The sequence below is a fragment of the Apiospora kogelbergensis genome (assembly GCF_038363985.1).
Source record: "Apiospora kogelbergensis strain CBS 113332 chromosome Unknown utg000002l_segment0_segment0, whole genome shotgun sequence".
In the NCBI taxonomy this organism is placed as follows: Eukaryota; Fungi; Ascomycota; class Sordariomycetes; order Amphisphaeriales; family Apiosporaceae; genus Apiospora; species Apiospora kogelbergensis.
This window is the reverse complement of record NW_027117419.1, coordinates 4,765,678-4,780,663: the sequence shown is the minus strand read 5'-3', so window position 1 is coordinate 4,780,663 and position 14,986 is coordinate 4,765,678. Positions and strand designations below refer to the sequence as shown.

Here is a 14,986-nt window from a genome sequence, read left to right as displayed (position 1 = left end):
CCGTGTTCCCTGGGGTGTGTTCGCTGTGTTACTTTCATCCCATCCATAGAGTACAAGGGACTCAGTAGACCTTGGTAGTTAGCATCCCTTGAGTTGCCGAGAAGGTGTCGGTGGCTTTCCTGATACTACACAAACCGGGGCAAGGGATGTAGATACCAGGGACGAGGTCCACTATATGCGCACTTGCATAGATAAGTGTAGTATCACACATGATGAGCCCGCATCTACTTCCTGTTTTGATCATGATCTATGAGCAACTCCATCCAGTATGATAAGATTCACCGTGCAACAGAGGCAGATTATTGGAGATAACGCAGGTAAGGGGGCAGGTGCAAACATCCCCCGCTCGCCGCGTGCTTAGGTAAGTAACTGCGTTGGGATCTGTCGATGTAGGGAAAGAAACATTGATAAGGAAAGGAACGAAGGTGTTTGTGCCACGCCTTCCTCCCACAACTGAGGGGTAGGACGATTACTTACCTAGGCTCTGGGTAGGTTCGTTCGAACCAACTCGTCCTTTTCGCAGAAACACGTTCTGCCTGGCCGGGTCTACCATTTCTTCAAGATTCCAACCCTCACTTCCGATCGATCATGTCGGACGTCAAAAAGACCATCAAAGGCGGGGCTACCTGGCAGGAAGTCGCCGAGGATCGCCGCCGACACCGGGATGCTACCATTGCTAAGGTTCTCCCGCTTGGCAATGCCGTCGTGACCGCGGCCGCCACGACTGGGAACTTGGCGACCTCCCCGAACATGCTTGCTGCGGAGGAGCTCGCCGTCACTAACATAGACGTCGAGGTACTGGCTGGGCTCCTCGCAACCGGTGAGTTGACCGCCACCGCCGTCATCAAGGCGTTCCTGCGCCGTGCTGGCCTGGCGCAGAAGTGGATGACCAACTGTGTCACTGAGCTGCTCCCCGAACGAGCCTTGAAGCGGGCCGAGGAGCTGGATGAACACTGGGCCAAGTACAAGGAGCCCGTGGGTCCTCTGCACGGTATCCCCATCAGTGTCAAAGAGCACATGGCCATGAAGGGCCTCGATCTGAACGCCGGTTTCGTCGCCTGGGTCGGCCGGGTTGCCGAGGAGGATGCCCTGTTGTTGCAGATACTCTGGGACGCCGGAGCTGTGTTCTATGTGCGGAGCACAGAGCCGCAGACCCTCATGCACTTGGAGACCAGCAGCAACCTATATGGGTTAGTCGTCTTGCATTGCACAAGCCAAACATCTACAGCTGAATAGCTGCTAACTAGACTGACAGTGTCACGACTAACCCCTTCAATGAGACGCTCACGTCAGGAGGCTCCTCGGGCGGCGAAGGAGCTTTGGTTGGCGTGAGAGGATCTATCCTCGGCATCGGTACCGACATTGGCGGCTCCATACGTTCACCTGCGGCCAACAACGGCGTCTTCGGCTTCAAGCCCACCTCAGGCAAATTACCCGTTCAGGGATGGGCTGCAACTATGGCGGGATCCGAGTCGATCCTGGGTACAATTGGTCCGCTTTCGACCAGTCTGGAGGGAATCAAGCTGTTCATGAGGACAGCCATCGCCGGTCAGCCCTGGCTCAGATCGCCCAACATGGTGCCCTTGGAATGGAGAGACATGTCTGGTCTGTTCAACCAGAGGCCACTCAAGGTTGGGGTCATGTGGAATGACAAAGTCGTCTTGCCTCATCCGCCAATCACCAGGGCTCTTAGAAAGGTCGCCCATAAGTTGTCGAAGAGCGGCAAGGTCAACGTCGTCCATTGGGAGCCTCAAAACCACGACCGAGCTTGGTCTATCATTGTACGCATTCTCCCACGTTCTTTCTTTCTAGTTTTTTCTATCTGACAATGCGCAGGCAGGACTGTACTTTGCCGATGGAGGGGACCAGGAGTTCCAAGCCATCAAGGAGTCCGGCGAACCCATGTTGCCGCTGTCCAAGTGGATTCTCGACAGCACTCACGTCAAAAAGCACGACGTGCAATCTCTATGGGATGCCTGCGCCGAAAGAGACGAGTACAGGAGGGCATACGCCGAACTGTGGAATGAGCGAGACGTCGATGTTATCCTCTGTCCCGTTGGGCCTTCGGTCGCCCCCAAGCTCAACACGGCAAGGTATTGGGGTTATACTGCTCAGTGGAACCTGCTCGACTATCCCGCTGTCGTGTTTCCCTTCAACGAACACATCACGACCGATAGGCAGAAGCAGTTCAACGTGACTTACACACCCAGAAACGACGACGACAAATACAATTGGGAGCAATGGGAGCAGCATGGGACCCAAGGATATGAAGGTGCTCCCATCTCTCTCCAACTTGTTGGCCGCAGGTAAGTCCCATCGAGGCGATGACGGTGACTGCTCCCGGCTAACATACTTCAATGTAGATTCGACGACGAGAAGTTGCTGGCTGCTTTAGAGATCGTCTTGAAAGAGGCAGACTTACCAACCGCCGTTCCTCTGACTCCATCCGCCAACGCCTCGCCCTTTATAGTATGATGGATGGAATGGCATCATTTGTGCACACAACTGCGATGGGTTGTGTAGGCGGGTTGAGCTTGTAGCATAGTTAAATGGCTTGAGCTTATAGCATTCATATAGATAGTCAAAGCCCATGTTTTGGTGAAATGCCATGTCGCGTGCCATTGAGTTAATCCTGTCATGTTATTCTCCACCGTAGCTAGAGACACCAAAAACCTTGGCTACTGATATATTTTCGATCGTTGCAAGGTACTTGATGGAGAAATTGAGTAGGTTCCGTCTGCTCGTTTGTTTTGAAACGCATGTAGCCTCGGATGGTGCCATTACTGGCTAAGCGCGTGTATGTGTATGCAGTTCTCAACAACCTAGATTCCTTTCAGTGACGTCAGCGAGTCTCAGCCCACTTTCATCACAACATGCCGCTTGCATGCGCACCCCCTGGAGAAAGCTTTCTTCCAAGGTCCGACACCAGCCACGGCCTCACTATCGCTCCAAAGCCCACATTCAAGCTTGGTTGGATTGCGACTCTCGTGATATATGTCTGTATAGTATATACTGGTAGGTCACATAACGAAGACAGTTGCAAGCTGAAAACGAGACCTGGCACCTGGAGGATCCAATCGGTGCAAATAAGACGTGATGACCCCGCAAGGGACGAACCCAAGATACGGACAATTCAGCACCGACAATGGCTACGTGGTGGGGGCTGGTCTAGTGTTTTACCCCCTAAGAATAGCCCCTAAGAAGAGACCTGCAGATCAATCGTGGTAGCGGGAAAACAACCCCTCTCGAGAAAGTCAGTTCCGGAAAAGCATCTCGTGCCGCCTTGCATCCCGCGAAAGCAGTACATATGTATATCAGCTGTTGGCCGAGTCTCGACGTGCATTGGCGGACGGCGAAGCGACAGGCCACGACTGGATGAACTGCCACCAATACGGGCCTGATCTATATCACCGAGAGCGTGGTCTGACAATTCGCTTTCTTTCTCCAGGCTGTACCCACCGGCTTGCCGGCACCTGGCTTGGCACTTTCTCCTCCACGAGAAGTCCAGCCGTCGCAAACCTGCTGGGCGAGCAGCTATGACGACGCTCTCTCTCTCAGCGCAATTTTGGGTGGTACATGCAAGCAAGCAGAGCAAGCAAGCTTTACCGGGATTGTCCACGCATCGTTGACAACTCATGTTTTCCTTGCCCTGAGATAGGATTTCGTACATATAGTTGCATTCACACCGCGGTGGACCATGTGCTTTTAACTTGCCTCACCCCCTATCAAGTCCGTACCGTACATCAATACACGTTGCTCCTGCCATCACCTACCCAGCGAACTGTTTGCTTTGACTGTGTGTTTTTCGACGGTTGCGCATTCACCACCCCCTACGGAAGCCGCCCGCGGCCAATCCCCCTCTTCCAATTCCTGGATTGGATATCGTATTTGCATACCGCACCTACAAACATAGCTCGTGGTGGCCTCGTCATCATACGGCGCCATGACTAAACCGGAGGATTCCAATGGCGAGAAAAAGAGCAGCTTCGGCGACAAGATGAAGCACCTGAAGGAGAAACTCAAGGATAGCCATCTGCACGACGCCAAGGTCGCGCTCATTCACAAGAAGTTCGATCCCCAGCCACCCCCACCAGGAATGACATGTATAAACTGCTAACAGCGGTTTGCCAGGCATCAAATCGGCAAATTTGGAAATCTCGTAAGTTGGAACTGATTCTGCTGAACTTGTGTAATGCGTCCCCCATACTCATGATCCTCTTGCGCAGTTCAATCCTGAACATCGCCACGATGAGGAACATGAGAAGGCCACCGACGCCAAGCGGGACAACATGCGCGAGCAACACCGCTTCAAGTCATATTTCCCCGAGCACGACGGGAACATGATTAAGTGGTATGTTGATGGACTGAACTACTACTGGGTAAGCGGAATTTCCTACAGCATGATTGCAACTGTTCCCATTACTGACAAAACGCCACAGGCCGTGTCAATAGCTCTGGAGGCAGCCAAGGAAACTATCTACATTGCGGATTGGTGGTTATCGCCCGAGCTGTTCCTCCGGCGCCCGCCCTACTTTAACCAAGAATGGCGTCTGGACCAGGTCCTGAAGAGGCGCGCCGAGGCCGGCGTCAAGATTTACGTGATCGTGTACCGCGAGGTCGAGGCGGCCCTGACGTGCAACTCTGAGCACACCAAGCACGCGCTGCAGGCCCTGTGCCCCGAGGGCACCCCCGGCTACGGCAACATCAAGGTGATGCGCCATCCCGACCACAACGTCCTGGAGAACGCGGCCGACATGACCTTTTACTGGGCCCACCACGAGAAGTTCATCGTCATCGACTACGAAATGGCTTTCATCGGCGGTCTGGACCTGTGCTTTGGCCGATGGGATGCTCACCAGCACAACCTCGCCGACGCGCACCCCGAGGTAGGTTTTCCACGACACTATGGAGATCTCTGGGAAAACTCGCTGATCTGACTGACTGCTTTGGTAGGGTGTCGCGAACGAGGTATGGCCTGGCCAGGACTTCAACAACAACCGTATTATGGATTTCCAGAAGGTGGACGACTGGAAGGCAAACGAACTAAGCAAAGCCGATTTTGGCCGCATGCCGTGGCACGATGTGGCGATGGGCGTCATCGGGTTGGTTCCCCTGTCGCCAAAAACCTACGAAGAATTATTTGACTGACTGTGCTTGACAGACCCTGTGTTTACGACATCGCCGAGCACTTCGTGTTACGCTGGAACTTCGTCAAGAGAGACAAGTACAAGCGCGACGCGAGGTTCGACTGGATGCAACTCCAGGGCAGACTTGGGGAGGACGAAGACTTGGTCGGTGTACAGCGACCCAAACACCCTGTTGGAGAGTACATTACGCATCCGCTATCGCCGCTGGAGACGAAGAATCTCGCCAACCGAGGAACGATTCATGCCCAGATCGTCCGATCCAGTGCTGACTGGTACGATTTCTGAACCGGGGCAGCTTGCCTTGTATTTGAGAAGAGAATAAGCTAACCTGTGAATAATAATATAGGTCGAGCGGTATCTTGGTGGATCACAGCATTCAGAACGCTTATTCCGAGATCATTCGGAAAGCAGAGCACTTCGTGTATATCGAGAACCAGTTCTTCATCACCGCCACGGGAGATCAGCAGTCGCCCATCCACAACACAATAGGCCGCTCTATCGTCGAGGCTTGCGTCAGGGCCGGCAAGGAAGGTCGTAAATTTAGGGTCATCATTCTCATCCCGGCTATTCCCGGATTTGCAGGCGATCTCCGCGACGACGCCGCCACGGGCACGCGAGCCATCATGGACTACCAGTTCAAGTCGATCTGCCGCGGCGAGCACTCCATCTTCGAGCAGATCCGCAAGGAGGGCGTGGACCCGACGCAGCACGTCTTCGTCTTCAACCTGCGGTCGTACGACCGGCTGAACAAGACGCCCGCGATGAAGAAGAAGGAGGAGGAGTCCGGGGTCAGCTACCAGGACGTGCAGCGGGCCGAGGCGGAGGAGATCATGGGCTCGGGGATTCACGGGGTGCGCGACGTCGAGGGCGGGGCCGACGAGCACATGGGCAAGACGCGGTCCAAGGGCGACCACGACAGCACCAGCTCCGAGGAGCAGCAGAAGCTCACCGACGCCAAGCGCAAGTTCGAGGCCGCCGGCAACGCCGCCGACTCCCAACACGCCAACACGTCGCCCAGCGTCGCCCACCACGCCATGGCTGGCCAGGGCCCCGTCAGCGCCGAGGAGTGGGAGGGCAAGCCCGAGGAGGAGGTCGAGAACTGGATCCAGGAGGAGCTCTACATCCACGCCAAGCTGCTCATCGTGGACGACCGCATCGTCGTGTGCGGTTCTAGTAACTTGGTAAGCATTCACATACACACAAGCCAACCTGGGGTGAAACTACAGAACGCTAACTATGATCTAGAACGATCGTTCGCAACAGGGCGATCACGACAGTGAGCTCAGTATCGTCATGGAGGACACGGACCTCATTCCCAGTGTCATGGATGGACAACAGACCAGTAAGTTATCCTCCAAGGAGTATTCGTCCCGTGCCGACACTAACGACCAAAACAGAGGTCGGCCGCCACGCCGCCACGCTCCGCCGGTACCTCTGGCGCGAGCACCTGGGCCTGCTGCCGCCGCAAGACCTGGACGCGACGAACGACGTCAACGCGCAGCCGCCGGGGGACGACGCGCCCAACGACGCGCACGACCGGGACGAGACGTACAAGTTCGTCGAGGACCCGCTGAGCGAGGAGCTGTGGGACATGTGGACGGGCAACGCGACGCGCAACACCGAGATCTTCCGCCACCTGTTCCACGCCGACCCGGACGACCACGTCAAGACCTTCAAGGACTACGACACGTTCCTGCCGCCCAAGGGCGTCAAGTCGGGCCACATCTTCGACCGCTTCCTGCCGCCCGAGGACGTGCGGGCCAAGCTCGACCAGATCAAGGGGCACCTCGTCTGGATGCCGCTCGATTTCCTGCGGGACGACAACATGGCCGAGACGGGGTTGCAGGTCAACCAGATCACGGAGAGTGTGTACACTTGAGGAGGTGGCTTGCTTACTTACGCACCAATGGGTCTTGGGTTCGCGGTCGATCGGGTTGGCGGAGGTGTTCAGTGTTGGCGGGGTGTTGCTTTTCCTCTTCTTTCGCAAAAAGGGCTGGTCATGATGGTTATGTGTTTGGTTTACGATATATTCCCTTTCTTCGTTTCTAGGCTCAGGGGTGGTTCATCTTATGAGGTATTGAATAGTAATGAATGTTGAATTTCAATTCATGAGTTTTACGCCGGAGATTTTGCAATGCCTAAACATTAGATAGAATATTGTGTATGGCATCTGAGGGGGAAGAAGTCGCGGTGATCCAACGAATGAGACTCATCAAGTATGTATGTAGTTGCCCGATTCGCGCTGCAAGGTAGCCTATCTCAGCCAGATCAGCGCTTTTATTCCTACGTACCAGTTACAAACCTGCGAGGCTGTTTATTGCACCTTGGTTGAGGAATAGTCCTGAGAAAGCTATCCGGATTAGAGATGTTTGCCCAGACTGTTCCCCATGGTCAGCTGAGCAGCCGTCACTTTCGCCGCTGCTTCATTCTTTGGGAATGGTGGAAAGTGTTATTTACCAAACGAGATTCACATCAAAGTTTGCGTACATGTGAGAGTGTTATGGGAAGCCGTTATTACTGGCGTAAAGCGAGAGACTCTGTTTGCTAATCGACAGTAGGACAAAGAGACGGTGTCAAGTTTCCGGGAGGACGCCGCCTGTGTTGGAGTTCATCTCCTCAGCCATGGACTCGTTGAGTACAATGGCATCCGTTTCCAGGTAACATGGCCACTTAAGAAACTTAAGGACCTTATACCTGCACTTATCCAAATCACATGTTCTGCTATATCGCCGAGGCTTCTAGGGTGTTGTGGCTCTATATCAAATCAAAGGGGCTGCCCAAAAAGGGGGTCGGCGAGCCATGTCCAGGAGATGAAGCGGCCGTAGTTTACAACATCCATACTAACCTTTATGTCACAAGAAATCTTTGGCTAGGTTCATTATATATTACTTATCACACTTTGCGGCACGAAAACAAACTTGGTTCTGACAAGTACGGGGAGATCCAGGCAATGCCATTCATACGGGCATGCAGATCTGAAGATGCAGACATGCTATCAATTGTACTCGGCGACATGTCACTAAAGGCGCCACAACAGTCATAATGATTGTGACTTTGTCATCAAAGACCGAAACAGAACGGTCTCATCCTCGTGTATTACTAGTCGTTGTCAATGCTGCAAACACCACATCTGGTGTATTGGGTAATAGTCTCTCTCTCCCCTCTTGGTTCTGGGTAGCCTAAGCGTCAAAGAGAGCACAGGCAATATGGATATATAGCACATAGTGCCTGGTAATAAGCACAAGTGCAAGATGGGCAGTGCTTCTACCACCGCCTGCCGCCACGACCGCGACCAAAGCCGCCGCCTCCGCCGCCGCGGCCGCCCATCCCCTGGTTGTAGCCGCCGCCGAAGTTCTGGTTCTGGCCGCCGTCGAAGCCCTGCCCCGCGCCGCCGAAGTTCTGGCCCTGGCCCTGGCCGCCGGCGGCGTTGCCCCCAGCGCCCGGCTGCATGCCCGTGAACATGGCCGACATGGTGGCCGCGTCCATCTGGCTGGGGTCCATGCCCGAGGCCATCATCTGTTGCATCATCTGCTGCATGTCGGGCGTCATGCCGCCGCCGCCGTCCATGCCGGGCATCGACGGGCCGGGCCCGGGCATGCCGCCCATCATCATCAACTGCATGTCCTCCATCATCTTCTTGTTGTTGGCGGCCATGACGTCCTGGCTGTACTCGCCCCGCACGTTCTCCTGCTTGGCGGCGTACATGGCCCACGTGAACTCGTCGAAGCCGTAGTTGAAGTAGTCGCTGAGATCGGTGCCCGGTTTCCGCCACGGCTTGTCGTTCTCTGGCAGGTCTGTGTTGTTGGGAGTTTCAGTTAGCAAGCGATCTTTCTTATCCGGCGCATCTTTTCCATGTAGCCCTTTTACTTGCGGGTGCTTACCTTCGTCGATATTCACCTGTGTGATCGGCTTGCCTGTGGCTTTGTGTATGGGTATGGCGTTGACGTCAATCTTGGATGTGGCGACGGCGGGCAGATCGGCGCCGGAGGCGGACCTGGTGGTGTCTTCCTTCTTCGCGGCGGGTTTGGACGCGCCGTCGGTTGACGTTGTCCGTTGAGGTATGTTGCGGATGTCGCTGTATCTGGCGGATGGAGGGGGAGGGGCTTTCGTGCCGTCTTTGCGCTCAGTAATGATGTCTACGTCCTGTTGGAATCACGATTATTAGCTTCAATGTAACAAGATGCGCCGCGTGCAGTATTGGCCGTACCGAGTCGTCATCCTCGTCCATCTCGGCACCTTCGTCCTCCTCCTCCCCTTCTTCAAGGTCTTCATTGTGGGTTTGCTGCTCCTCTGCCGTCGCATTGGTCCCGGCTACGGGTTGCGTTGCTTGGGTGGTTTCCGGCTCGTCGGGGGCGTAGAAATCATCTTCGTCGTCGATGTCCATGTTGGCGGGTTCGTGTGTGTGCGAAATGGAATGATATGGGTGTGCTGTTTGAAATAGACGACGAGTCGTTTGCCTTGTAGAAAATGGTTGGTAGAGAGAGTATCAGTTGTTGTTGCTGGTTGCTTGCTTTGCCTTGCCTGCCTTCAGGTCTCAGCAGTACCAATGTTTCTAGCGAGATCAATCAATCAGAGGTACATCGATAGCGAAAAGTGGCTAGTGGAAGCAAGGGGATTGACAACCTTATTTTGCAGAGCAGGCCAATCATGAAGCTCCAATTCCGGGTGCTGTGGCATTACAGTGGAGAGCTGCCACATCACATTGAGGCTGAAGCTTCTGGTTCCTTGTCGTTTCCTTGTTTCCACTAAAGCGGCTGCCAGCTACTAAAAGTTCCAACGCGACCCGAGCTGCTGCAGGTCCCCAAATCGTCTTTTTTTGGTGATGCATGGGAAAGTCGGGCAAGAAACAATTATTTGTTTACCTGCAACCCTCCGAACCATCAACATTCCCTCAACGCAGCCACCCACCACATCCGCCGCCAACACCACATTCGACCTCTGGAATCCCGCGACGAACGCCTGAATCATCGATCCCTTGATTCAACGCCTTCTTCCATCCCTTACTTGGTATGGCCCTCGCAAGGTCAGCCAGCGGTCCTGGGGGGGCTCAGTATAAACACTGGTTCGGCCAACAGCCTGTTGTAAGTATGCCTTTCATCGCCCATACTTTCGTTTCATCATGGAGCCGTACAAGCATCGGTCCGAGATACCGGCCGAGGAAAGCGAGGCAGTAAAGCTGCGAAGAGCAGAAAAGATTGCGGAAGCGGTGCGAGCAAGGATGGAAGGAATGGTTGCTCTGCGTCGTTATGATCCTGCAAGCGTAGAAAGCCTAACTGCTCTGCAACCTACTGTTGATGATGATCCGCCAATTTTACAGCCTACCCCAGGTCTACAGCCGGTGCTAATTCGTACAATCCCCAAAAGCGGCCAGAACACTACCCCAGCACCCGCTGCCGGCAGCAGTCTTTTCGGCAACACGCAGGCGAACCAGACATCGACGACGGGCGGCGGCCTCTTTGGCAACGCTGCCAGCTCGACACCCAAGCCGAGCGGTGGCCTCTTTGGCACGGCCCCAGCAAACAACACCCAGCCACAACAACAACAACCGTCGGGTGGCCTCTTCGGATCTACCAATGGCAATGCTGCCCAGCCGGCACAACAACAGCAAACGGGCGGCGGCGGATTGTTTGGTGGTCTAGGCGCAACCCAACAGCAGCAGCAGCCAGCGTCGAATACACTTGGTGGTGGCGGAGGCGGCGGCCTGTTTGGAGCTTTAGGAGGAAACACACAGCAACAACAGCCTCAGCAACAGCAACAACAGCAGCCTCAGCAGCAAGCTAGTGGTGGCTTGTTTGGTGGTAGTGCCTTTGCCAAACCAGCGTCATCATTCATGAATCAGTCATCCCAAGCGAGGCCAGGTTTTGGGTATGCGATACCTTCTTTTTCCATATGGTTTTGATGTATTGGCTAACAAATTCTAGCGCTTCTGCCATGCAACAACCTGCCATGCCTGGACTGACTATGGGTCAGAGCCAGTCCCAGCAGACGGTGCCCGGTACTAGGATCGATGTCAGCATGGTCCGAGGAACGACGCGCTTCAACGACCTACATGAAGATTTACAAAAGCAGATCACCGAGGTCGACCGCATGATTCAGAATTTCATGACGCAGAAAGACGAGCTTGACGCCTTTATGCCCGGACACGGCGAGATGCTGCAGCACATCCCTAACGATGTCAAGTTCGTGGAGCGCAAATACGGAGGTGTCCGAAGCGCGCTCGAAGCCGACGCCGAGGTCATTGAGAGCGTCCGCAACACGATACAACACGATACGGACAGCGCGAAACTCAGCTTCCGCGCCGTCGACAACCTCAAGCTCCCCCAGCAGTACCACACGGGCGGTCTTTGGTCTGGCCGGCAACAAAGCTCTGGGACCGCCAACACCGAATCCGATGGCCAAGACCTCGTCAACTTCTTCTCCAAGACGGCCGACGAAATGCAGTCCCAGCTGAACGGCTACGAGCGAAACTTGACCGAGATCGAGATGCACATGCATGGTGTCCAGGACAATGTCATGGCGCGCCTGCAGCGCATGATGGCATCCAAGAACGGCGGGGTCACTGCCATGGACGAAGAGATTGCAAACCTCGGCGCCGTTCTGCGAGAGTTCGAGATGGGCATCTTGCGGTCGGCTGGGGTCATTGGTAATGCCAGGGAAGGAATGACGCGGTTGCAGCTGGGCGAGTTCATGACGGACGGCCAGCAGAACGGCATGTATTGAAAGAGGTGAATTACGGAGTCATGCGAAGATGATAGAAGCGGAGGGCCATGGGTTTTTCTTCTTCTCCCAGGTGTTCATTTCTGGCGTTGATACCCGGCTGGCTTAGTTGGATGGGTCTGTATAGGTATGCATCTTTGCTTAGCAATGGACAAATGGATTTGCTTGTTGGATTTTGGAGTCTTACTGAACTTAATGATTTGAATCTCCATGTTTTCCCAATCTCAATCTCAATATGCCTGAAACTAGGGAACAAGCGATTTGTGTGATTCGGTTTCCAGGTCTTTCACCTTGATCTAGATTGTGAGAACGATGCCATGTTTAGGATACGAACACCGTAAAACACATTTAGTGCATTCCAAGTAGTCCAAGACGGGAACAGTACACTGCCCATAGCAGTGTACCACTATCAGAATAAGAACTGTTTAAGACTCGATACCCCCTGAACGTCGTCAGCGACAAGGAGAAAAGGGGTCATTTAGACCTGGACGTCGTCGCCGACAGTGAAAAGGGGCAATCTAGGTTTAAATGTTGTCGGCGACGGAGTGAAAAGGGGTATCTAGATATATAGCGACAGCCCCGTTCGAAAGAATTATCTGTGCTTGGGATTGGAAGCGTGTAATCACGGCACAACAATGAATTCACCATTCCGTCTTCACGCACTCGCACCCGCAACCTGCAGAGTGCAGAGCCCCTAGATCAATGGCAAGGATCCAATTGCCAATATGTGAGCCCGACAGCCTGGGTGCAAGCATTTGAGTGAGATACATCCACGAACAAGGAACATTGCGCTGTTTTACGGGCGCCGAGAGCCGCAATGAAGAAGTGTAAAAAACACCGGCTGCTTGGCAAATATCAAGTGCACCAATAGTGGATGGCGTCAGGATCCGAACCCAACTCAGGCCCATCTTGGCGATTGGCGTCTGAATTGTACACACAGCAGAAACATACGTAGACATCAGATATCCAGAGCTCTTGAGAAAGCATTCGTCATGCTAGCATATTGGTAGAAAAGCAAAACCGGGGGAAAGGGGACTAGGTTTTAGGGGGTACAAGTGCCAGCGCTTGAGCAGAGCTAGAGATGAAGTCGGCATCGCTGGCTGACTGGAGATTCTGGCGAATGCGGCGGCTACAGTTACCCAAAGGAGCACTCTTGAGTCGATCCATCGCTTGGCTTGGGAGCTAGCCTTATGTTGTGCAGTTGGAAACATCGGATTCATGTCTTTTCGCGACGTTGTTATTCACATCTCCTGCTGCTGGCCCTGGCCTCGTCGATTCCTACAGGAAGGTCGAGAGACTGCGATCAGAGAGAGACGAGAGACGAGGTCTTGACTGGCTCCCGCAGCCCCGCGCCAAGGGAGTTCGGCGGGTTCAAATCCCGCTAGGGACCCTGGGCAGAAGCTGGGAACCCCCGCTACGCCCTGTTGTTCGGGATCTGGAGCTTCGTTCGACTTGACTCATCTGAAGCTGCTTGGCTGCTGCGCATGCATGTGCGGCGTCGATTACCTAACACCAAACATACAAAAATTCTCTCAGCCATGGGGGCCGAGGTAACTATGCAGCCATGATATCGTTGCATCATTGTCTTCTCTAGTCATTATGGGTAGTGCTTCTACGCGAGGATCTGTTCCAGCCACCACACGTGTATCCGGACATCGTCAGTCAGCTCCGGGTGGAACGACGTGCCAAAGACGTTTCCCTGGCGCAACGCAATGATGTCGCCGGCGCCCTCGGGCGACACAGGGCCCAGCTCCCCAGCCGCGGCTGCCTTGTTGGACGCGTGCCGTCCCGGCAGGATGGCGAGGACCTCGACTGGGGCGCTGCTGGTCTGTTTCTGCTGTGCGGGGTCCTGCGGCGTTGCTTCGGCATCGTGGTCCACCACATTGGCTGTCAGTAGCTTGTCCACCACGGGTGCTCGGATGAAGACGGCCTCGAACGGTGACGATGATGATTCATCACCACCATTGGCTGCGGCGCTGGTTCCGCCGTCGTCCTTCTTTGGTTGCGACGCAGAAAGCCTAGGTCCAGCTTCCCGATGAAGCTCTCGTTCTGCCGCCCAAAGTGGTTCCGGTGCACGCGCACGTCGAGCCCGCCGATGAGCTCCTGGCCGCCCTGCTTGGCCGCGCTCGCTTCTTCCGACAGCATGATCAGGCCGGCGCAGGTGCCCCAGACGTGGCGCCTCTTGACCCTGGGTTTCCCATCGAGTCAGCACATGGATACCGGAATAGATGATGCAGAAGCGGCAGTAGTAGAAGAAGAAGGAGAAGGCAAGGGAAAAAGAAAAGATAGTAGTAGCTCACTTGACGTAGTCCCGTAATGGCTCTAGTAGTCCGGCCCCCTGGGCGGCGCGCGACAGGTGAGTCGACTCGCCGCCCGGGATGAGCAGGCCGGCGTCGCAGGACTCGAGCTCTTCGACCGAGCGTACTTCGATGACGGCGATATCTTTCTGCAATGCGGCGGCGGCTTTCTTCAGGGCTGTCACGTGCTCGATGACACCGCCCTGGAATGCGAGAACGCCCACGGTAGGAGCCATTCTTACTTAGTGTCGCCGTGTTTCTGTCTCTCTATCGGTCTATGTTTCCTAACTGCCAATGATGGGTTCCAGTAAGTAGGTAGGTACGCAAGAGATGGATATAGTAAAAACGTGGTTTCCCTCTCCCCCTTGACTTGCCTGCCTCTGCTTGTAAGGATCCGCGGCCCGCCCCCAGGAGACCAGGAGACGACGGGAGGTAGGAGGAGGGTGGTATGGTATTATGGTACCCACGTTGTAGTTGCCGTTTGTGGAGATGGTCGCGGCCGATGTGCATTAGCGAAAATGGTCGGAAGGGTGGTTTTGTTGGACATGCGGCTTTTGTCGGTTGCATCCAAGCGAGGACTTGGCTTCTGGGAAATGCTCTCTCGGGTGTGAGGTCATGGACTCGGCAACGGGGAAGGGTTTTAAAGCCAGCAGCCCCCCGAGCTCCAGACAGTGTGGTGTAGGTAATTCGGGACCAATGTTGGTGAGCCGGAATCGGCGACAGATATCGATGATGTGTCAGTCACTCCGTCAGTCGAGGCACCGGACGAATATCTATTACGTGCACCCGCCAAGCCGGGTGTCGCTTGAGCACATCGGTGGGAAT

General features: G+C 54.7%; 5 protein-coding genes across 5 annotated transcripts; 3 read left to right on the top strand and 2 right to left on the bottom strand.

The window, feature by feature from the left end:
• Nucleotides 1-588: 588 nt before the first annotated feature.
• PG998_004477 (uncharacterized protein) lies at nt 589-2,475 on the top strand (the record flags this gene model as incomplete). Its single annotated transcript, XM_066871295.1, has 4 exons — nt 589-1,190; nt 1,256-1,781; nt 1,837-2,306; nt 2,364-2,475. The coding sequence occupies 4 exons, from the start codon at nt 589-591 to the stop codon at nt 2,473-2,475; spliced, it is 1,710 nt and encodes a 569-aa protein (XP_066735045.1).
• A 1,468-nt stretch (nt 2,476-3,943) lies between these two features.
• On the top strand, nt 3,944-7,026 carry PG998_004476 (uncharacterized protein; the record flags this gene model as incomplete). The annotated part of the gene is made up of 9 exons (XM_066871294.1): nt 3,944-4,068; nt 4,132-4,159; nt 4,227-4,379; nt 4,440-4,886; nt 4,954-5,102; nt 5,162-5,419; nt 5,494-6,328; nt 6,393-6,489; nt 6,545-7,026. The coding sequence occupies 9 exons, from the start codon at nt 3,944-3,946 to the stop codon at nt 7,024-7,026; spliced, it is 2,574 nt and encodes an 857-aa protein (XP_066735044.1).
• Nucleotides 7,027-8,411: 1,385 nt separating this feature from the next.
• Nucleotides 8,412-9,531, bottom strand: PG998_004475 (cleavage polyadenylation factor subunit fip1; the record flags this gene model as incomplete). The annotated part of the gene is made up of 2 exons (XM_066871293.1): nt 8,412-9,290; nt 9,355-9,531. The coding sequence occupies 2 exons, from the start codon at nt 9,529-9,531 to the stop codon at nt 8,412-8,414; spliced, it is 1,056 nt and encodes a 351-aa protein (XP_066735043.1).
• A 625-nt stretch (nt 9,532-10,156) lies between these two features.
• Nucleotides 10,157-11,867, top strand: PG998_004474 (uncharacterized protein; the record flags this gene model as incomplete). The annotated part of the gene is made up of 3 exons (XM_066871292.1): nt 10,157-10,317; nt 10,407-10,985; nt 11,069-11,867. The coding sequence occupies 3 exons, from the start codon at nt 10,157-10,159 to the stop codon at nt 11,865-11,867; spliced, it is 1,539 nt and encodes a 512-aa protein (XP_066735042.1).
• A 1,609-nt stretch (nt 11,868-13,476) lies between these two features.
• Nucleotides 13,477-14,397, bottom strand: PG998_004473 (SNO glutamine amidotransferase; the record flags this gene model as incomplete). Its single annotated transcript, XM_066871291.1, has 3 exons — nt 13,477-13,794; nt 13,824-14,052; nt 14,165-14,397. The coding sequence occupies 3 exons, from the start codon at nt 14,395-14,397 to the stop codon at nt 13,477-13,479; spliced, it is 780 nt and encodes a 259-aa protein (XP_066735041.1).
• Nucleotides 14,398-14,986: the final 589 nt, after the last annotated feature.